Raw genomic sequence first — 25,294 nt, 5'->3', positions numbered from 1 at the left:
ATGAAGCCACATGAAAAGAACTATCATGTTCATGATTTAGAATTGGCAACCATTGTCCATGCATAAAGGATTTGGAGGCACTATCTGTATGGTGTGTATTGTGAGGTATTTATATATCATCAGAGTCTTCAACACTTATTCGAACAGAAGTATCTAAATATGAGACAGCGGAGATGGTTGAAGCTACTAAAGGATTATGATATTACCATTCTGTATCATCCTGGGAAGGCCAATGTAGTGGCCGATACCTTGAGTAGAAAGGCCGTGAGTATGGGTAGCCTTTCATTCATTCCGATTGGTAAAAGGCCTCTTGTAGTTGATGTTCAGACCTTAGCCAACCAGTTTGTGAGATTAGATGTTTCGGAGCCTAGTCAGGTTCTAGCTTGTGTGGTTTCTCGGTCTTCTTTATATGACCACATTAGAGAACGCCACTATGATGATCCCTATTTTCTTGTCCTGAAGGACACAATTCATCACGGTGATGACAAAGATGTTACTATTGGAGATGATGGGATGTTGAGGATGCAGGGTCAAATTTGTGTGCCAAATGTAGATGGACTGCGTGAGTTGATTCTTGAAGAAGCCCATAGTTCGCGGTATTCCATTTATCTGGGTGCCGCAAAGATGTACGAGGACTTGAGACAACACTATTTGTGGCGAAGGATAAAGAAAGATATAGTGGGGTTTGTAGCTCAGTGTTTAAATTGTCAGCAGGTGAAGTACGAGCATCAGAGACCGGGCGGATTGCTTCAGAGACTTGAAATTCCAGAATGGAAATGGGAGCGTATTACCATGGACTTCGTAGTTGGACTCCCATAGAATTTGAGGAAGTTTGATATTGTTTGGGTGATTATAGATCGGTTGACCAAGTCCTCACATTTTATTCCAGTTGGTATTACTTATTCTTCGGAGCGGTTGGTTGAGATTTATATCCGCGAGATTGTTCGCCTTCACGGTGTAATAGTGTCCATCATTTCAGATCGGGGCACGCAGTTTACGTCACAGTTTTAGAGAGTAGTGCAATGAGAATTGGACATGCAGGTTCAGTTGAGTACAGCATTTCTCCTCAGACGGACAAACAGTCTGAATGCACTATTCAAATATTGGAAGATATGCCACGTGCTTGTGTTATAGATTTTGGGGGTTCTTGGGATCAGTTTCTGCCACTTGCAGAGTTTGCCTACAATAACAACTACCAATCGAGTATTCAGATGGCTCCGTATGAGGCTTTTTATGGGAGATGGTGTCGGTCTCCAGTGGGTTAGTTTGAGGCTAGGCTATTGGGTATTGATTTATTTAAGGATGCTTTGGAGAAGGTTAAATTGATTCAGGATCGACTTTGCACGGCGCAGTCTAGACAGAAGAGTTATACCGACCGGAAGGTTCACGATGTTGCTTACATGGTAAGAGAGAAGGCACTACTCCGAGTTTCGCCTATGAAGGGTGTTATGAGGTTCGGGAAGAAGGGAAAGTTGAGTCCTCGGTATATTGGGCCTTTTTAAATACTTAAGAAGATTGGAGAGGTGGCTTATGAACTTTCATTTCCACCTAGTTTATCGGATGTTCATCCAGTGTTTCATGTATCCATGCTCCGAAAGTATGTCGGAGATCCATCTCATGTTTTAGAGCCGGTAACCATTTTGGACCGGCAGGTTCGAAAGTTGAGATCAAAGAACATGGCTTCAGTGAAAGTGAAGTGGAGAGACCAGCCAGCCGGAGAAGCTACTTGAGAGAGTGAGCGGAATATGCGGCACAAATATCCACACCTATTTGAGACTCCAAGTATAAATCTAAACTCGTTCGAGGATGAACGTTTGTTTAAGAGGGAAAGAATGTAACGACCTGACTGGTCATTTCAAGTATTATAGCCATGTTCCCCCATTCACTGCTTATCCTTTATGAAATTATAATTATGTGACTTGTCGGGGATGTTTCATAATGAATTGGAACACTTAGTTCCAAGATTTAAAGCTTAAGTTGAAATAGTTGACCGGATGTTGACTTATGAGTAAATGACCCCAAAATAGAGTTTTTATAATTTCAATAGCTCTGTGTGGTGATTTTGTACTTAGGAGTGTCCAAAAAAATATTTGGAAGTCCGTAGTTAAATTAAGCTTGAAATGGCGAAAATAGGAATTTAAAGTTTGGAAGTTTGACCAGAAGATTGACTTTTTGATATCAAAGTCGGAATCTAGTTCTGAAAATTTTCATAGGTCTGTTATGTCATTTATGACTTGTGTGCAAAATTTGAGGTCAATCAGACTTGATTTGATAGGTTTCGGCATCGAATGTATATATTGGAATTTCTTAGTTTCATTAAGCTTGAACTAGGGTATGATTCGTGTTTTTAACGTTGTTTGATGTGATTTGAGGACTTACCTAAGTTCATATGATGTTTTGGGACTTATTGGTATAATTGGTTGAGGTACCGGAGGCCTCGGGTGAGTTTCGGATGGTTAACGGATCAAAATTGGACTTAGAACAAAGCTAGAACTTGCTACCTACTGATGCAATCGCACCTAGAACTTCTCTCGCAGGTGCGAGCTCGCAGAAGAGTGTAACGACTCGGCCAGCCGTTTTGAGAGTTATAGCCCCGATCCCCTATTTACTGTTTCCCCTTACCTTTTTCTTCTTATGTGACTTGCCGGAAGGTTTCGTTTTGGTTTTTAGAGTGTTTTGTGACACTTAGTCCCTAAATGGATGTTTAAGCCTTAGGATTTGGACCGTACTTGGAACTGTATGAACACGACTCCGAAATGGAGTTCTGCCGGTCCTGTTAGCTTCGTTAGGTGATTTTGGGCTTAGAGGCGTTCCCGGATTGTGTTTTGGAGGTACGTTGCTTATTTAGGCTTGAAATGGCGAAAGTTATTTTTTTTGGAGATGTGGACCGGTAGTGAAAATTTTGATATCGGGGCCGGATTCTGATTCCGAAAGTTGGAATAGGTCCGTAATGTTAAATATGACTTGTGTGCAAAATTTGAGGTCAATCGGATGTGGTTTGATAGGTTTCGACATCGGTTGTAGAAATTTGAAGTTTCAAGTTCTTTAAGTTTCAATTGGTTGGAAATTCATGATTTTAGCGTTGTTTGATGTGGTTTGAGGGCTCGACTAAGTTCGTATGGTATTTTAGGATTATTTGGTATGTTTGGTGGAGGTCCCGGTGGCCTCGGGTGAGTTTCAAGTGCTTAACGGGTGAAAGCTTGGACTTAGAAGAATTTCTGACATGCTGGTTTTTGGTGTTTTCGCACCTGCGGTAGGGAGTCCGCAGGTGCGGCCCCGCAGAAGTGAGGCTGGGATCGCAAGTGCGCCTTTAGGCCTGGGAGTCAGTGGTCGCAGATGCGACGAGTGAGCCGCAGGAGCGGAGCCACATCTTTTCAAGGGCAGTCGCAGGTGCGGAGATGAGAAGGACCCAAGGTTCCGCAGAAGCGGATGAGTAGACGCAGAAGCACATCCGCAGATGCGGACTTAGGCGCGCATGTGCAGATTCTGGAGTTTAATGAAAACTAGCAGGTGCGGAGTCCTAGCCGCAGAAGCGGCACCGTAGGTGCGATGATGAGGTCGCATGAGCGGGTTCGCTAATGAGAAAAGAGAGAATTTTGAGGGTTTGATTCATTTCTCCATTTTTGGACTTGGGAGCTCGGAAATTGGCGATTCTTTGAAGGATTTGCATAGAGAGCTTTGGGGTAATGATTCCTTACTCGTTTTTGGTTGTATTTCATTAATCTATAGTTGTTTCCTCCATTTAATTTCGGATTTAGATTGAAAAGTTAGGAAACTGGGGTAGAGTTCCCTAACCGAATTTATGAGTTTTGATTGGGATTTACACATCGGATTTGGATAATTTTGGTACGAGTGAACTCGTGAGTGAATGGGTGTTCATATTTTGTGACTTTTATCTGATTTCGAGATGTGGGCCCGGGTCGAATTTTTAGGGCGAATTTCAGAATTTTTGTTAAAGTGTTGATTTCATTAATTAGATGAGTCTATTATGGTTGTATTTATGATATGTATATGCTTTTGGCTAGATTTGGGCCATTTAGAGCCGGATACTCATGAGAAAGGCATTGTGACCGATTGATTGAGCTTGGTTCGAGGTAAGTAGCTTGCCTAACCTTGTGTGGGAGAAATCCCCTTAGAATTTGGTACTGTTTTGATATGTGAGCGTCATGTACGTGAGGTGACGATTACGTACACAGGCTAATTGTTGTAAAAACCCGATTTCTGCTAAGTAATAACCTTCTTCCTTCTTATTTGAGTTACATCAGTATGTGTAGTATCTTGTTTGCTTAGAATAGCATGTCTACTTACCTTAATTTCTTATCTGAACTCTGTGCAGCATGTTTAGTGGAATTCTTGCTTTTCCTTGACTTGTACTTTGTCTAAATTGTAGGATTCATGTTGTAGATGTTAATTCTATTGTTTGAGCTGTATAATTACTTTTGGGACTATGGAACGGTATTCTGGGTGATCCCCATGTACTGCATATTTACTTTGGGACTATGGAATGGTATTCCGGGAGATCCCCATGTACTGCATATTTACTTTGGGACTACGGAACGGTATTCTTGGAGATCCCCTTGTACTGTATATTTACTTTGGGACTACGGAATAGTATTCCAGGAGATTCCCCTGTACTATACATTTACGTTTGGGACTACGAGACGGTATCTCGGGAGATCCCTTGTTGTTATCTCTGTGCGCTGAGCTGTTGTCTTCTATGATTTCATTCCTGTTAAATTTCAATCTTTATTTTACTGCGGTATTTCATTCTACCTTGTTTTATTATATATATACCAGTAGGGTCCTGACTTGACCTCGTCACTACCCGACTGAGGTTAGGCTTGGCACTTACTGAGTACCGATTATGGTGTACTCATCCTACTCTCTGCACATGTTTTTCGTGTGCAGATCCAGGTGCTCCTTATCAGCCGCACTATCAGTGAGCCGGAACAGCTTTGGAGACTTCAAGGTATATCTGCCGCGTCCGCAAACCTCGGAGTCCCCTTCTACTCTTTCTCATGTTCATTATCTTCTGTATTTTTCCTTTTTAGAATCTGATGTATAGAGACACTAGACTTTCCTTCTGTAGTTTGTGATTCACCATGTTTCGAGTTTTGGGATTTCTATGTATTTTAAATAGTTGGTTATTGCACATGTCAGGCGGTATGGTACCCAGTTATGTTGTTACCGCTATAGTTAGTTGTTAAGTTTATATTTTTATTTCATTATTCCGCAAATGTTAGGCTTACCTAGTCGTAGAGACTAGGTGCCATCATGACGTCATACAGAGGTTAAATTGGATCGTGACAAAGAGAGCCTGGCATCGCAGAAGCATGAGGTCCACAAAAGTGGACAAAGCCTCGCATAAGCGCGACCACAGTAGCGACAAAAATGGTTTGTCACTACCCAATTTTCCCTTTGTTGGGTATCGTGATGGCACCTAGTCTTAGGGACTAGGTAAGCCTAACAATAATTAAAACAACAACATTATTTAAATAGAATCTCTTAAAATTCCCAAAACCGATAGTACAAGTCATAAGCTCTACAGAGTGTTTGCTAGAAAACTTCTAAATACAACTGTCCAGAAATAAGTATAAACAGTGCAAAACGAAAACTGGAAGGTGACTCCGAAGCCTGCGAATGCAGCAGCAGGTTTACTTTGAGTCTCCACAGCAATAGTCCACCTACCTAGCTAACAAACAAGTACTGGATCTGCACAAAAATGTGCAGAAGAGTAGCATGAGCACACCACAGCGGTGCCCAGTAAGTATCAAGACTAACCTCGATGGAGTAATGACGAGAAACAGTCAAGACACCCACTGGTCTAATAAACTGAACAGATATAAGTACATGAATAACAGAAGTATGATGTCTACATAAAGACTATACAATACGGCTCATAATACAATAATGGCATTAAAGCAAGAAACAACAAGTATCGGCAGAATATCATGAAAATGACGCAGACAAAGTGAATGGAACACAACCTAAATCCGGAATCACGAATATAGCAAGGACAAGTAATAACTCAGTAATTACAACCACTTTTACATCAGATTTTAGTCAACAACTCCACGAGGTACCGAACCTCGGACAATTCAAAACTCACGGGTCTCAATACCTAAACCCTAACACTTAGCATCTTGTGCCCTCATAACACCTCATAACCACACTGACGACTCACGTGCCAATAGAGCCATTCGCACATAGAAGGCAAGTAAACAAGGGTGAGCATATATGCTCAACAATATCAAGAACACCTCTTATCCGATAAGAGTGCTTAATTACGTGTATTCTTGTGCAAGTGTCCTAACATAGTCCATACCAGCAAATAGGCATAAGGAAGAAGAAGAACGGACAACACGTAGAATATTTTCTCACAGCTTTCACAAGATCAAGCTCACACAGGTACATATACCACTACATAAATATCAACAACAAGAATGCCCCCAGGCCATAAATAATCACAAAGCAATCCGTGACATAGCCCACCTTGTCTCGTCACGTGTGCAATAGTAATATAATTGCCCGCATTGTCTCGCCACACGTGCATGATAATGTTCCCACCTTGTCTCGCCACATGCACAACCCATACATATATATATCCCACCTTGCCACGCCGCATGTGCAAAATCAATAGTAACAATAGCACGGCAGAAACCTCGAGCAACCCCATAACAACAACCACACGGCAGAAACCTCGTGCATCACCACAACAAATACAACAACAACAATGGCAATAATACAAAAGTACGACAAGTAAATCAACTCAAGAACTTTTAAAATCACAGGAAAATATGGGACCAAATCACAAAGAATAACCACAGTAAATAATGCTAGGCGTAAAGAGAACAACTCAACAAAGGGAAACTAATGTGTATCAACGATCTCACAATATACATTTCAACAATAGGGAAACTAACACGAGTTAAATAATTCCAAATAAGACATGTCGACTAAAACATAGGATACCTGAAACTTCTTTTAAGGTTGAGAAATTACCAAGGATTTTCAACAATTTAAATAAGGATAAGCAGCAGAAAGATAATCATAACCTCAATTAGGACTGAACAAATTATAAGATGATATAATAATAATTTCAAATAAAGATAAGCAGTGATGAAAAGATAGCATGACAATAGAGGAGGTAAAATCTTCAGTTAAGTCAAATAAGAATACAATAGGCAATAAGAGTGAATCCTGAAAGCAATTAATTCTAATTAAAGCATGTAGAGATGAAACTAGTAAATAGGAACTTAATCATATCACGAACAACTTCATACTCAGTGAATATAAGGACCTAAGAATCCTAAAAGGCCAACTTTTCACAAATAAGTCCGAGCACACACTCGTCACCTCGCGTGCATGGACTACAATCAACATAGAAGACTCAAATCCTAAGGGAAAAATCCTCCACACAAGGTTAGGCCAGATACTTACCTCGAACCAAGCTCAAACAGTCCGTACGAATGTCCTTTCCTCAATTATCCGACTCTGAATGACCCAAATCTAACGAAACATAATTGCATAACATGAATACAACAATAATAAACTTATCTAATCAATGAAATCAATATTTAATAAAAATTCCGAAATTCACCCTAAAAAGTTGACCCGGGCCCACATCTCGGAATCGGGTAAAAGTCACAAAATACGAACACCCAATCACTCGCGAGTTCACTCGTACCAAAATTATCCAAATCCGATGACTAAATCCCAATCAAAACTCAAAACTCTTAGTCGAAGAACTTCTTCCCATTTTTCCTAAATTTTCAATCCAAACCCGAAACTAAATGGAGAAACGAACTATGGATTAATGGAAAACAACCAAAAACGAGTTAGGAATCATTACCCCAAAATTTCCTCTGAAAAACCCTCGAAAAATCGCCAAATTTCGAGCTCTCAAGTCCAAAAACGAAGAATGAAACCAAACCCTCAGATTTCTCTCTTCTGCCCAGGCAGGACCGCACCTGCGCATAAATAGCTGCATCTACGCGACCGCAAGTGTGCATATCCAACCGCACCTGCGCTTTTTCTCGCTTCTGCGCGCCAAAAGCGGAATTTTCCTCGCACCTGTGACCCCTGGCGCTCCTCCATCTATCCGCTCCTGCATTTGCTTCTCCGCATGTGAGCTCTCGCACATGTGGTCTCTACTTCGTAGGTGCGAAAATACCAGAAGCCTGAAGACTTAGCAGTAACACACATCAAACCTTTAGTCCGTTAAGCACCCGAAACTCACCCGAGGCCCCCGAGACCTCAACCAAACATACCAACCAATCCTAAAACACCATAAGAACTTAGTCGATCCCTCAAATCACATCCACTAACGATGAAACTACGCATCACACCATGAATCGAACTTATAAATTTCAAATCTTTCAACTTCTAAAACTCGTGCCGAAACCTATCAAATCAACCCGGAATGACGTCAAATTTTGCAGGCAAGTCCCAAATAACATAACGGAGTTGTTCCAACTCTTGTAATCGCATTCTGACCCCGATATCAAAAAGTCCACTTCCGGTCCAAATCTCCAAAAATTTGACTTTCGTCATTTCAAGCCTAAATCAGCTACAGACCTCGGATTTACAGTCCGGACACGCTCCTAAGTCCAAAATCACCCAACGGAGCTAATGGAACTGAGAAACTGCATTCCAGAGTCGTTTTCACATAGTTCTGACTATGGTCAAAATCCTAAGACTTAAGCTTCCGTTTTAGGGACTAAGTGTCCCAAATCACTCTGAATCATCCGGTAACTGAATTCAACCACGCACATAAGTCAATACACATAATATGAAGCTGCTCAGGGCCTTATGCCACCGGACGGGACTTAAATTCTCGAAATAATCGGCTGGGTCGTTACATGGTCGCAGATGCTGCCTGGGCTAAGGAGGGACTGGACTGCAGAAGCGAGTCCGCAGAAGCGAAGGCAATTGCAAAAGCGGTAGCTTCACCACAAAATCTAAACCGCAGATGCGATTAAATTTTTTGCGTAAGCGAAACATCTCGACATGTACAAAAATAGAGGGGTCCGAGATTTTCTTATTTTTGGACATTTCAAACACAGGTTGAGGTAATTTTTCAAAGAGAATTCACGGGAAAACTTGAGGTAAGTCACTTGTGATCATTGTTAGTCAATAATATTGAATTATCATTGAGTATTTCGACTAGTTACGTGTTTAAAGGTGAAATTCAAGGATTTGGGCCTAGGGATTTGAAAATAAGATTTGAGGATTTGGAGGTCGAGTTGTTGTGAGAATTTGGTAAATTTGGTATGGTTGGACTCGTGATTGAATGTGCGTTCATATATTTTGTAACTTCTATCGGGTTCCGTGTCGTGGGGACCACTGATGATATATGCGTTGAATTTTGTATTTTGTTGGAAAATTAGTATTTTCATATGGAATTAATTCCTATAATTTGTAATGACTGAATCGAATTAATTGTGACTAGATTCGAGGCATTCAGAGGCTGATTCGCAAGGCAAGGGCATATTGGAATAAAGCATTACACGGTTTGAGGTAAGTAACACTTCTAAACTTGGTTCTGAGGGTATGAATCCCTGAATTTCGTGTTATATGAATTGTTTGGAGGTGACGCACATTCTAGGTGACGGGCGGGTGGGCGGGCACCATAGAAATTGAGACTTAAATAAATTCTGTGTAGTTGTATAATTTGAAAATCATGTCATTATCCGCATACTCTTTACATGTTAGAGGAAATTGAGCCGAGACTCATGTTAAAGATCATGTTTAGGCTACGTGCCGATATTTTGGGACCCACAAGGTCGTGTTGCTATTGAATTATTTGATGGAATTATAATTTTATACTCAGTCACATTCATCATTTGCATATTATATCTCAATCTCTATTTTCATTCATCGGTACATCATATCATCATGTCGGGTTAATTTTCATGTCATTGAGAGCCCGAGTGACTGGAGATTTTGAGTGATATTTATGGGATCGGGTTGCACGCCGCAACATGTTTTATTTATTTATGCATGGATCTGGCTATTATAGCACTTGGGCTGAAGGAGCCCCTCCGGAGTTTGCACCCCCCCACAGTGAGCGCGGTTTATTTATATTGAGGGATGGATCTTTCCTGGACATGGATCTTGTCTGAATCATTTATATCTCGGGATGGATCTTCCCCTAGGCTGGATTGGCCTTATACAGTACTAATTGACTTATATGGATCTTCCCTGGGCTGGATTGGCCATATACAGTACTGAGTGATTGAGTATTTTGAGATTTGTGAGTGCGCAAGGTTTTCCACATAGGTGCATCACATACATCATGTACATTGGCATATAGATATAGAGATGTCACATTCCTCATATCATTTAGAATTGATCTACTTTATTTGTATTGAGTTAACTGTTGAACTTGAAAGCATGCCTACGTTTCTGTACTGTTATTTATATATTGGAATGTACCTATGGAGTTCGTCACTACTTTCAGCCCAAAGGTTAGTCTTGTTACTTATTGAGTACAGGGGGTTAGTTGTACTCATACTACAATCTGCACTTTGTGTGCAAATCCAGGTACTTCCTGACACGGCGATTGCTAGTTTTTTTGAAGATTATTTGTTGGAGACTATCGAGGTAGCTGCTTGGAGTCTACAGACCTTGACTCTCTTTCCTTTCAGTTGTTTGTATTGTTCTATATTTCCAGACAGTATTTTATCAGTCAGACTATGTTATCATTTAGATGCTCATGCACTCAGTGACACTAGGTTTTGGGAGTGTATTTTATATCAGTATGTGTGGGGGTTTTCTATTAAATTTATATATTATGTTTTCAAACTTAAAAGAAATTATAGCTTATTGAGATTGTCGGCTTGTCTAGTATTGAGATAAGCGACATCACGACATGCGGATTTTGGGTCGTGATACTTTTATTCTAATGCTCTTTTTATGGAATAAGTTTATGTACTCTAAGATTGTTTTTTAACTTGAATAAGAATTTTACTTATATGATGAATTTATAAAATAATTGAATTGGATTCTCTTGCTAAATAATTAATTAAAAGATTTAAATATTTGATTTTAACATAAAAATAATGTACTCTATGTTGATTCAGATCTTAATATTAGTTCATCTCTTATTTTTAATATTTAATATTAATTATAATTTTATCCACCAATTATATTTTCAAAGAGTAAAATATTGATATGACATTTCATTTTTAGATATTTATGTCTATAGAATTATTAGTGGTATTGACTCTTACCAATCATTTTTTTTCTCTTTCTCACACATTTATATGTTCGTGAAGGAATTGTCATGTCCCTCAGATGTTTTCCTTTGACATAGTAAGCATGTATCCATTGAATCCACATTTTATCTTATTTATGAGCTATGTCCTAGCGTATCTTGATTTGAGAAGCTTGATTCCACATTTTTATGTTGATAAGGCTTAGCCCTTGTAACGACCCGATCGGTCATTTTGAGTATTATAACCCCGTTCTCCTCATTTACTGCTTAATTTATACTCTATAGTTATTTTATGACTTACCGGGTTAGTTGGTTCAGGCCCGGAAGGAATTCGGAGTGAAATGAGACACTTAGTCTCATAATTGAAAATTTAAAATAGAAAAGTGGACCAAATATGGACCTATGTGTAAACCACCTCGGATTTGAATTTTGATGATTCCAATAGCTCCATTTGGTGATTTTGGACTTAGGAGTGTGTCCGAAATTTTATTTGGAGGTCCGTGGTGGAATTAGGCTTGAAATGCCGAAAGTTTAATTTTTGGGAAGTTTGACCGGGGGCTTGATTTTTTGATAACGGGGTCGGAATCCGATTCTAAAAATTTTAATACCTCCGTTATGTCATTTATGACTTGTGTGCAAAATTTGAGGTCAATCGGACGTAATTTGATAGGTTCCGGAGTCATTTGTAGAAATTACAAATTTCAAAGTTCATTAGGCTTGAATTGGGGTGTAATTCATGGTTTTAGCATTGTTTGAGGTGATTTGAGGGTTCGACTAAGTTCATATTATGTTTTAGGACTTGTTGGTATATTTTATTGAGGTATCGAGGGGCTCGAGTGAGTTTTGGATGGCTAACGGATCAAAAATTTGGACTTGAACAGCTGCTGGAATTTTCTGATATCTGATGTTGTTTTCCTTCTTCGCAATCGCGTGAATGCGTCTGCGATCGCGTAGGCTTAGTTGGTCAGTGGGGGTTTTGTTCTACACGATCGCGTGGGGATATCTGCGATCGCGTAGGGTTAATGTGAGTCAATGACATTTTGTACTTCGTGATCGCGTGAAGCGGGACGCGATCGCGAAGCTATGTGAGTTTGTTATTCGCGAACCCGTGAAGAAGGTCGCATTCGCATAAAGGAAATTGGGCATAAATGGAAATCACGTGTGTGTGCTTCGCGATCGCGTGGTTTGGTCCACGATCGCATAGGTCTGTGATGTTGTGCATCGCGATCGCGTAGAGTTAAATCTGGGCGATGAAAAACTGTTTTTCTCGATCGCGTGGGAATGTTCACGATCGCGTAGAGCAAATGTCTGGGCAGAGAGTTTAAGTTCTGAAAATGGGGCTTTGCCCCATTTTCAGTTTTTGACAGATTGGAGCTCGGGAAGAGGCGATTTTCGGGATTTGTTTCAAGGAAAATAAAGGGGTAAGTGTTCTTAACTCAATATTGGTTAAATTACCCAAATCCATGGCTGTTTTTATCATTTAATTGGAGAATTAAGTTGGAAAAGTTTGAAAATCCTCTTGATTTAATTTGGAGATTTGAGGGTCAAGTTGATGTCGGATTGGAATAAAATTAGTATGGTTAGACTCGTGGTTGAATGGGCTTCCGAATTTTATAACTTTTGATGGGTTCCGAGACGTGGGCCCCGTGGGCGATATTTGAGCTAAAATTTGAATATTTATAGAAAATTAGCATTTCCTTATGGAATTAATTCCAATGAATTTTATTGACTGAAACGAATTATTTATGGCTAGATTCGAGGCGTTTGGAGGCCAATTCACGAGGAAAGGACATTACAGAATAAGAATTACACGGCTTGAGGTAAGTAATAGTTTTAAATCTGGTCCTGGGGGTATGAAACCTCAAAGTTTTGTGTCACATGATTATTTTGGAGGTGACGCACATGCTAGGCGACGGGCATGTGGGCGTGCACCGATAGGATTGTGACTTGGTCTGTCCCATGGAAACTATATAGTTGAATAATTTATCGTTAGCTATACGATCTCTATGTGTTTGAAGAAATTTGACTGTAAATCATATGAAAAATCATGATTAGGCTATGTTATAGTACTGTTGGGACCCGCAGAGGTCGCGTACTTGTTGAATTATTTGCTAATTGCGTATTATACCTCAGTCTTACTGGATATTTGTTTATACACTATGTTATCTTTGTTTGGGATGATCTTTGTGATTTCTGAGAGCCCGAGAGACTAGAGAGGTTGAGGACCGAGTAAGGCCGAGGGCCTGTCGGTGAGGTAAAGATATTATGTCACGTGAGTTATCCGTGCAGGATATTATAGCACGTGAGTTGTTCGTGCAGCACGTGAGTAGTCCATGCAGATTATGGAGCTTGGGCTGTAGGAGCCCCTTCGGAGTCTGTACACCCCCAATGAGCGCGGGTACCCATAGAGTATGAGTGCTGAGGGTTGAGAGCCGAGTGGTTGAGTTATTATGATGAGTGGAGTGATTGTTGCCCTGAGAGGTTGTACTTGCTTTTCATTTGTTGTTGCACTTAGTTGCTATTTGTTATTGTTGTGAAATTCTCTAAAAGATTTTATATTCGGATTACATGACCTTGGACTGTATAAATTGATTTGACTTAAACTGCTGGATTTGAAAGCATGTCTATTCTCTATTGGAATTACTGAAAATGAACTATGACTGTGTAGCTCGTCACTATCTTCAATTCCTTATTTATTACTATTACTTGCTGGGTTGGTTGTACTCATACTACACCCTGAACTTTGTGTGTAGATCCACGTACTTCCGGACATAGCGGGTGTTGATTTTCTCGCACAATTGACTTTTCGGAGATTCAAAGGTAGCTGCCGTGTTTCGCAGACCTTGTCTCTCCTTCTGTATCTCCTTGTTTACTGTATTTGATCTTAGACTATTATAGACCATTTTCTTTTGACTTGTATCCATATTAGATGCTCATGTACTCAGTGACACCAGGTTTTGGGGAGTGTTTGTATCAGTATTTATGGGATTCTGTATTGTATTTAAATATTATATTTTCAAACTTAAGAGAAATTGTGGTTTTATTGAGATTATCGGCTTGCCTAGTATCGAGATAGGCGCCATCACGACAGGTTGGGATTTTGGGTCGTGACAGCCCTCCACTTGACTTAGGAGTGCACACCCTATCCCATGCCACCAGAGCTTTCCTCGTGATTATGCTACTCCCAGACCATACAAAGCTTCTACAATAAGCATCTATAGTTTTCAGGACCTTTTCAGGTATTAGAAATAATTGAGCCCAGTAAGCTTGAATTCCAAAGAGCACAGATTTGAACAGCTGAGTTTTGCCTGCATACGACAACTTTTTGGCACTCCAAGAAGTTATTCTAGATGTGATCTTCTCAATCAGTGGTTGCCATTGTAATAATATGAGCTTCTTTGTTGATAAAGGCACCCCCAGGTATTTGAAAGGTAAGGTTCCATGGACAAAACCTAAGTGACTCAGTATGTTGTCTTGAATCTCTTTCTTAACTCCACCAATATACACACAACTCTTGCCAAGATTAGCCTACAATCCCGATGCTTCAGAAAATTGGCTAAAACACATGTGTAGAGCAATAATAGAAATTACGTTTCCTTTGGAAAAGAGAAGTAGATCATCCGCAAAACCAAGGTGTGTAATTCCTACTTTTGCCCACCTTGGATGAAACTGAAATGATTTGTTTTCTTTCATCTCATTGAGATTTTTCCTTAGATACTCCATAGCAATTGCAAACAGAAAATGAGATATTCGGTCTCCTTGTCGAAGACCTCTTGCTGCATTGAAAGGTTCGCTTTTCTCACCATTGATCATCACAGTATAGTTTACTATTTGGACACACTCCATTACCCATGTAATAAACCCCTCTGGAAAGCCAAGCCCTGCAAGAACCTTGTAATGACCCGGCCGGTCGTTTTAAGTATTACAGTCATGTTCCCCTATTTATTGCTCAATTTATGCCTTACAATTGATTTATCACTTACCGGGTTAGTTGGTTCGGGTCTGGAAAGATTTCGAAATGAATTAAGACACTTAGTCTCATAATGGAAAGTTTAAGTTGAAAAAGTTAATCGGATATTGACTTATGAGTAAACGACCTCGGAATTTAATTCTGATGATTCCTATAGTTTTTTATGGCGATTTTGGACTTAGGAGCGTGTTTAAAAAATTATTTGGAGGTCCGTAGTAGAATTAGGCTTGAAATGGCGAAAGTTGAATTTTGGGAAGTTTGACCGAGGGGTTGAATTTTTGATAGCGGGGTCAGAATCCAATTTTGGAAATTGGAATAGGTCTGTAATGTGAAATGTGACTTGTGTGTAAATTTTGAGGTCAATCGGACGTGATTTGATAGGTTCCGGCATCGGTTATGGAAGTTAAAGTTTCAAAGTTCATTAGGCTTGAATCCGTCTGTAATTAATGTTTTTGATGTTGTTTGAGATGGTTTGAGGATTCAACTAAGTTCGTATTGGGATATAAGACTTGTTGGTATGCTTGGTCGAGGTCCCGGGGGCCTCGGGTTGATTTCGGGGGGTTAACGGACCATAGTTCGAAGTTGAAGAATTTCTGAAGATTTGTTGGTTCTAGTGTGATCATACCTGCGAAAAAGGGCTCGTAGGTGCGATGGTCGCATAAGCGACAGTACACACGCAAAAGCGAGTGTCTTCATAGGTGCGGTGCCTATTGCGCAAAAACGCAACCACAGGTGCGGTCCTAAGCATCGCAGAAACGATCATGGTTGGCCAAGCTGTTCTCACAGAAGCGAGATTTTTCCGCAGAAGCGAGGGTCACAGGTGCGACCTCTTGACCGCATCTGAGAAAGTGCTGGACAGAAACCATTAAGTTCAGGGTTTTGCTATTTTTCACCATTTTTGAATTTGAAGCTCGGCTTGGGCGATTTTGGAGATGAACTTTTCCACACAACTTTGGGATAAGTGTTCTTGATTCCCTTGGGATTATATTTCATGAATTAATCTTCATTTTTGGTGTAAGATTATCGAATCTTCAAGAGAAATTAAAGGAAATTTCTATAATTTCATAAAATGAATTTTCGAGTTTTGAATATCGATTTGGAGTCATAATTGAGTGAAATTATTATGGTTGAACTTGTAATTTGATGGGTTGTCGTATTTTGTGAGTTTCGTCGGATTCCGAGATGTGGGCCCCACGGGCGATTTTTGAGCTAAATTTCGGATGTTTATGGAAAACTTGCATTTCTTTATGGAATTAATTCCAATAGATTTTATTAACTGAATCGCAATTTTTTGTGACTAGATTCGAGGCATTTGGAGGCCAATTCACGAGGCAAAGGCTTAGCGGAATAAGAATTTCACAGTTTGAGGTAAGTAACAGTTATAAATTTGGTCCTGGGGGTATAAAACCCCGGACTTTGTATCATGTGATTATTATGGAGGTAACGCATATACTTGGTGACGGGCGTATGGGCGTGCACCAAGGGGATTGTAACTTGGTCCGTCCCGTGGAAACTGTAAAGTTGAATAACTTGTTGTTAGCTATGTTCTCTCTATGTGTTGTCGAAATTTGACTGTAAGTCATATTAAAAATCATGTTTAGGCTATATGTTGGTATTGTTGGGACCCACAGAGGTCAGGTACATGTTGAACTATCTGCTTAATTATTGTTTTGTACTCAGTCACAGTTTACTTGATTATTTTATCCCAGTCTATATTGTTCATTATTGATGCATCATATCATTGTTGTTTGGGATGATTTCATAATTGTTGAGAGCCCGAGAGACTGGAGAGATTTATGACTGAGCAAGGTCGAGGGCCTGATTGTGAGATATTATACTATAGCACATGAGTTGTCCGTGCGGATCTAGATATTATACTATAGCACGTGAGTTGTCCGTGCAGCACATGAGTTGTCCGTGAGGATCCAGATAGTGATACTATAGCATGTGAGTTGTCCGTACAACACGTGAGTTGTCCATGCGGATTATAGCGCTTGGACTGTAGGAGCCCCTTCGGAGTCTGTACACCCGCAGTGAGCGCGGGTACCCATTGAGTGTGAGTGCTGAGGGTTGGGAGCCTAGTGAGTTATTGTTGTCCTGAGAGGATGTACTTGCTTTTCATTTGTTATTGCACTTAGTTTCTATCTGTCATTATTGTGAAATTTTCTGAAAGATTTTATATCTAGAATACATGAACTTGAACTGTACAGAATTGTTTTGACTTAAAATGCTGGATTTGAAAGCATGTCTATTCTTTGCTGGAATTACTGAAAATGAACTATAACTATGTAGCTCGTCACTATCTTCAGTTCCTTATTTATTATTGTTACTTACTGATTTGGTTGTACTCATACTACACCCTGCACTTCGTGTGCAGATCCAAGTGTTCCCGGACATAGCGGATGTTGATTCTTTCGCGCAGTTGATTTTCTGGAGATTTTGAGGTAGCTGTCGTATTTTGCAGACCTTGTCTCTTCTTCCCTATCTTCTTGTTTACCGTATTTGGTCTTAGACTACTATAGAATGTATTTTCAGACTTGAATTCATATTAGATGCTCATGTACACAGTGACACCAGGTTTTGGGAGTGTTTGTATCGGAAATTGTGAGGCCTTTTATTACATTCAAATTATTATGTTTTTCAAACTTTAAGAAATTGTGGTTTATTGAAATTATCGGCTTGCCTAGTATCGAGATAGGCGTCATCACAAAAGTTTAGGATTTTGGGTCATGACAAACCTGCCTCAGAAATGACCATTCTACAGAGTCATACGCTTTTTGCAGATCAATTTTAATCATTCATCTGGCTAATACATTCTTCATTGTGTAAGATTTGATAAGCTTGTGAGCAAGAATGATATTGTCAGCTATTTTTCTGCTTGGGATAAAGCATGCCTGGTCTTCACAAATGATGTCTGGTACCACACCTTGCAATCTAGAGGCTAATATTTTAGCAATCTATTTGTATAGGACAGTACAGCAGGCAATAGGTCTATACTCTTTAACTGAAGTTGGATTATTAGTCTTTGAGATGAGAGTAATGGTTGTACAGTTTATTGCCTTATACAATTTTTCAGTTTTGAAGAATTCCTTTATAGCTTCCACTACTTCTGCTTTCACTATTGACCATACTTTCTTGAAGAAGTATGCATTATATCCATCCACACCTGGTGATTTGTCATTTCCTATTGAGGATAAGCCTTCATAGATCTCATGTTCAGTCACCTTTGCACATAGTCTTAGTCTTTGTTGATGTGAGATGGTTAGTCCTTTCCTCACAGTGATCTTGTTGTCTGCTGGCAATGTATGAGTTGCTGATACCATCAAACCTTTTTAAAAGTTCACTATTTCCTCTTTTATTTCCTTTGGTTCAGATAGCTTTTTGTTATTGAGTGATGTAAGTTTTGTTATCTGCTTTCTCTGTGTCCTCTCCTCGATCAGGGCTGAAAAGTATTTAGTATTGGAATCCCCTAGGTTGATCCAGTTGGCCTTAGATTTCTACTGTAAAGCATTTTCTTCAACCATAGACCATTTCTCCAGGTTTTGTATTAAATCTCTCTATTTTCCCAATAGCTCGGTAGTACTCTTCATGTGTATTTGTTCTTGAGTGATCACTAGCTCTTGTCTGGCCTTTTCAATTTTCTGAGTAATGAACTTAAACTCTTCATTATTCAGTCTCTTTAGTAAAGGTCTGAGACTCTTCAGCTTCATTCAAATGTTCTTCATCTTGACTGTGGTATAACACTGTTGCGAGACATCCTCAACTATCTTCAGAAATTCCTCATGATTGGCCCATACATTGAAAAATTTGAAAGGTACCTTGACGTTACTGCTAGAAGTAGCCAATGTAAGTAGAATAGGAGCATGATCTGATATAAAAGGTACATAATATTCCATTATTAGATTCCCCCATGCGATCATCCATTCATGATTTCCAAAGGCCATGTCCAATCTACTATAAATTCTGTCTGATCCTGGTTGTTTATTGGACCAGGTATAGTAGTCTCCCCTCCATTGTAGTTCTGTTAGGAGAAATTCATGCTTGAATTTAGAGTAGTCTTTAATTTCAATATAGGTAATTGGATTACCAAACAGTAGATCATCCTGAAACATAACTGCATTGAAGTCTCCCACCACAAGCCAAAGTTTTTTGATACCTACTGCTGCTCCTCTCCAATTATCCCATAGTACTTTCATGTGCTCAATAGTATTAAAACCATACACTATGGTGAGATAACGATCAAGATCCCCTACTTTGCTTATGACCTCACAATGGATCATTTGGGCTTCAGCTTTCAATAGATTAACGTTACGCCAATGTGGATCCCAGCCCAACCACAATCGCCCATTTTATCCAGTTTAGTAGTTAGTTAGCATCTTCCAGTTAGATGTAATATTTTTATTAATCTTCATGTAATTATGCTCCTTTATTCTTGTTTCTATCAGCCATGCCAGTCTAATATTTTTTGTTTTTCAAGTAATTCCTCAATTCATTCTGTTTATACCTCTTATTTATTCCTCTAACGTTCCAAAATATTCAATTCATTAGATAGTTTTGGAACCCCCTCCTCTATCTAGGGGTAGGCCTTGCACTCCACTTCATCCTCTATGTAGCACTTCAAACCCATTCTTGGTTGGAACAGAACATAGAATGGGAAAGTTTTGTAGATTGAATTCTAGGCTTACTTCCAAAGCTTTCCCTCTGCTTTTTCTGGTCTCTCTTCCACTCTATTTTGGTATATTAACATTATATTTATGCTTTTATAATAACATAGGCTCTCCTTTTTCTAAATGTATTTGAAATATATAATACATTCTCAAATTAAATTAGTAATAGGACATTATAATACGTATTCAAATTAAATTAGTAATAGAAATTTTTAAGAAGTATATCCTAAAAGTAATAGGATTACATGTCTAAAGATATTTACTTGTTCAATTTTATATGAATTAGATAGCCAGAAAGTAATTATAATAATAGGATTCTTAAAGTTAATCATGTAAGATTCCTAACGTGTAGTATTATGTCCTAAAACTAATAGGATTATAAGGCTAATATCTAGAATTCTGGTTATGTCCTTTTATTATGAGTTATTACTCTTAATATTATAAGGTTATTTTTATAAACAGATATTGTATTCATACTTTTATAATAATTTAGATAGAGATATGGGTAAACAAATAGCGATAATTAAGGGAAGCCGATAGTTCTTGGAGTTTAGGGAATTAGATCATACACTTGAAGTAGAATAGTTGAATCTAGAAATATAAATACTGAATCTAAGTGTTTATTGAAGCTTTAATTTTTTAATTAGATTGAGGAGGAGTTGAAGAGGAAATTAATCTGGGTAGAGGAGAGAGAACGAGGAATTAGAAGGTTATTTCAAAGAAGGGTTTAATAGGTTAGGTAAAATCAGGTAAATCATACTATATTATAAGCATGAAAACTTTTAGATAAAGTTATTGTACTAAAATATCTTTCAAAAACTGAATGACCAAAATACCCTACTTATGTAAAGTTAATTTAGTGAAATCATACCTTTTAAAAACTAACTAACGATTTTGTCCATAGGAAAAAAGGGGCTTCTTAGCTACTATAAATTCTCTTAATTATTAGTTAGTATTGTTTTAATATTTCAGTTTCATTTTTTTCATCTTACAAACTAATAGTATTGCAAGTTATGAATTTTCTTAATTATTACTATCTTAGAAGCACACTTTAGTTTGTTTCTTTCATCTTCCACTAGAGAGCTAAGCTTTTAACCTTTTTTATGAATTTCGGTGGTTCTCACCCACTTTTCTTTTTCTATGTTGCAGTAAGATTCTTTAGCTGTCACGATTCAAAATCCATTAAGGTCGTGATGGCACCGGACACTAATGTCAGGCAAGCCAATAATAAATACTAAATTGGGTTCTTATTTTTTTTATTACTTTTAAAATCATATTTTTCTTTAATATACATAGTAAAAAATGGGGATTTACAGAATAAATAATAATACTTTTAACAAATTCAATACATAACAACCTGAAATTCTCCAAAAACCCGATGTCACAAGTGCTTGACCATTTACTAGGGAGTTAAAATAAAATACAGCATCTGTCCGGAATACAAATTAGACAGGAAAAATATAAATAACTCTGAAGGAGACTCTGTTGGCTGCAGATCATAATTTAGAATGCAGCTCACCTAAATTCCCGCATTTTAACCATACCTCTGCGCCCACAAGGCCGCTAGACATATATGTGCAGCAAGTGTAGCATGAGTACGAAAATAACGTGCACCCAGTAAGTATCAAGTATAATCTCAAAGAAGTAGTGACGAGAGTTCGACTTTGTCACTCACTATGGGTCAATAATATTATAATAGAATATTTTTAATCGACATGATTTGTAGGAATAACAATAATTTCGTAAACAAGCAGATATAATTAATTCTTTCAATTCCATTAATTTTTAATTTATCAATTAATTTCACAAGCTCCAATAAAATATCAAAGTATCGTGTAATTATTATTATTAGGCAAGATTTCTGTCGAGGTCGTACAGCCTGATATAGAGTATCGTGTACACTGTCGAGGGACGTGCGGCACGATCCATAGACTGCCGAGGTATTCGACTCGCTCCACAAGAAAGGAGGACATTTTCTTATGAACCTCCGGAATGAGAAGTTATTAATATTAACACATAGGATGTTCAATATTTATTAACAATTCAATAATTTACACAAAAAATCGAGTATATGAAGTTTCGATCTTTTACTATTTTCTCAAATAATTTACAATATAATTCCAGTAATTTAATCAAATAAAAGATACAATTATCACGAGTAATTCATGATTTGAGTCCTAAACTACCCGTACTTTAGCAATATTAGTAGCTACGCATGGACTCTCGTCACTTCGTGCGTACGTAGCTCCCACAATTAGCAAAAATTATTAATTTAAATTACCTATGGGGTAAATTCCCTCTTACAAGGTTAGACAAGAGACTTACCTCGCTCCGACGCTCCATAACCGGCTCCAACGCCACTCTAATACCTCAAACTGATGCTTGTCGATCCAAAACTATGCAATTAATGTGAAAATCAATAAATATGTGTTCTAATACCCCATAATTAATCAATTTAAACAATTTTCATCTCCACTCAAAAAGTCAGTAAAATTCACCATCGGGCCCACGTACTCGGATTTCGAAATTTTTCGAAGATAAACATTACCCATAATACCACGAACTCGATTACATCATTTATTTCAAATTCCATGTCCAATTTCGTGGTAAAAATACAAATTTCTAGGTTTTTCTTCAAAATCCCAATTTTTTACAAATTCCCATGAATTTTTACGCCTAAATTTGTATATAAACCACGTATTTAACTTGCAATAGGTAGGAATCACTTACCTTGACATAGATGATGAAGATGGAACTACAAAATCGCTCCTAGGTCGGCTCCCATGAAGGAAATGAGATGAAATAAGCCAAACCCGTTTTTGCAAACTTATACACTACCCAGACGACCCTTCTTTGCGTTCGCGAGACCCCCATCACGTTCGCGATGATCAAAATTCTCAGAAGCCATTTTCAAACTCTTCTTAGACAGCCTCTAGTGTAATGATCATAACGTTTTATACAAAACTCCAAATCACAAATGGTTTAACTTTTTGGAAACTAAACATCAGGAGCTATAACTTTCATATGTTGATCATCTCCCAATTCATTGTAGATTGCGAGATATAAGCTTCCAAAGTCAGTCTTGTGCAGTAGAGATTTCCAAACTCTTCCCGGATAGTCTGTAGTGTATCCACCATAACTCTTTTTACACAACTCCAAATGATACATAGTTTATATTTCTAAAAACTAGACACCAAGGGCTACAACTTTTATTTTTGGATCATCTCTAGATTCGTTATAAATTGAGAGATATAAACTTCCGAAATCATACGACGGACAACAGAAATTCCTTCTTCACGAACGCGAAGAACAAAGTCCCAGCAGCAAAATCCTTCTTCGCGAACGCGAGAGGCTCACGCGAAGAACAACACCAGAACTAGTAACTAGCAGCATCAAAATACCCAAACTTGGTCCGGAACCACCCTGAATCACACCCGAGGCCCCCGGGACCCCGTCCAATTCTACCAACCAGTCCCAATACTTAACACGAACCTACTCGAGGCCTCAAATCACATCAAACAACATCAAAACCACGAATCGCACCCCAATTCAAGCTTTATGGACTTTAGAACTTCAAACTTCTACATTCGACCCCGAAACCTATTAAATCAAATCCGATTGACCTCAAATTTTGCACACAAGTCATAATTAACATTACGGACCTACTCCAACTTCTGGAAATCGAAATTCGACCCCGATATCAAAAAATCTACTCCCGGTCAAACTTCTTAAAAACCTTTAAATTTTTAACTTTTGCCAAATGACCCCAAAATTACCTACGGGCCTCCGAAATTACCTATGGACCTCCAAATTAACATTCGGACGCGCTACTAAGACCAGAATCACCATACAAAGCTATTCCAAGACTCGGAATCTCAAACGGACATCGATAACATTGAAATGCACTTCAATCCAAATTTATGAAATTCTTCCAAAATGCCAATTTTCCACAATATGCGCTAAAATACTCCCGGGTCATCCAAAATCCGATCCGACCATACACCCAAGTCCAAATTCATCATATGAACCTATTGGAATCGTCAAATCCCGATTCCGAAGTAGTTTACTAAAAATGTTGACCGAAGTCAAACTCGCCCTTTTTTAAAGCCAACTAATGAACCAAGTGCTCCGATTTTAACCCGAACACTTCCAAATCCCGAACCAACCATCCCCGCAAGTCATAAATTAGTAAAAGCACATACGGGAAGTCTTATTTAGGGGAACGGGGTTCTAACAGTCAAAATGACCGGTTGGGTCATTACATTCTCTCCCACTTAAATATATGTTCGTCCTCGAACGTCCTAAGAACTGCTCCGGAGTTTACTGAAATTATTGTTTAACACCTTGATTACCTATCTGTGCTACCACAACTCAGCTGAGCACATTAGCCTGAGCAAATCTGAAGATCCTCCCCTTTATTTAGGCGAATAAGCCTTAGAGCCGAATTCCAACATCCGAAATTTTCTATTAGGCCTGCTTCCAACATACGAACATCGTTTCAATTACCACAAGATGTTCAAATACATGATTGTATACTCTCACTGAATTCACACCATGCACCGCATTATTCACATGACCATAATAACATCCTCTAACAACGATAGACAAAATTCCATGAATCTAATGCCCACAACACACTTCATGACACATATAAATCTTGTTCCAACTCTTGCAATACTGCCACGACAGAAATGATGTGTAGAAATTCATAACCAACTGCATAGTAAACAAATCATTTAGTCTCTCCTCCTAATAGGAACCATTACCTCATTATGAACCAAATAACGATATTTGCTTTTTAATATGCCTCGTATAAATCTGATCGCATTGATCCCAGGTCTAAAAATCTTGCCTCACCCAGTACAAGTCGTTCCGGTAATAAGCCACCACAATCACTACCAAAAGTCTCATATGATGCCACCATGTGCCAAATAGCCACAAACTCGAATGTGATACATAAGGAATAACGAACTCTGGAAAGAACTACTCAACTCACGTAGCAATTTAAACAACCGAAAAGGTGTTATGAACCTTCCTTAGAACATGAGAAATAAGACACGCAAAAATAGATATGGGGAACTATACTCAACATCATATGGTTGCGGCGTGCAACCCGATCCAAATAACATACCCGTGACGGCGGGCCACCTGATCCACACATGACAATAAATAGGGAAGTACCCATTAAGCCAAAACGCTTATACCTATGAAATACCTGAATATCAACCACAAGCACGCCAAGTGCACAATACAATCAGATAGTGCCATACGCTACAAAACTCAAGCACGACTAAGGTGCAATAAATGACCTGCATCTTGAGAGCTATTCTGCTCATATAACACCGCAAACTATACGGGATCTCAATACGAGTGCGAATGATCAAACTGCCTCACAACCCACACGGCACAATAGAGACCACACGGAAGGTCTAATAACAA

At 38.7% G+C, this 25,294-nt stretch overlaps 1 protein-coding gene across 1 annotated transcript; it reads right to left on the bottom strand.

Moving 5' to 3' along the window:
• Window positions 1-18,898: 18,898 nt before the first annotated feature.
• Window positions 18,899-19,468, bottom strand: LOC138893013 (uncharacterized). Its single transcript, XM_070176777.1, has one exon. The coding sequence runs from the start codon at window positions 19,466-19,468 to the stop codon at window positions 18,899-18,901; it is 570 nt and encodes a 189-aa protein (XP_070032878.1).
• Window positions 19,469-25,294: the final 5,826 nt, after the last annotated feature.

The sequence above is a fragment of the Nicotiana tomentosiformis genome, chromosome 5, assembly GCF_000390325.3.
Source record: "Nicotiana tomentosiformis chromosome 5, ASM39032v3, whole genome shotgun sequence".
Lineage (NCBI taxonomy): Eukaryota > Viridiplantae > Streptophyta > Magnoliopsida > Solanales > Solanaceae > Nicotiana > Nicotiana tomentosiformis.
This window is presented reverse-complemented; position numbering and strand designations above follow the sequence as displayed.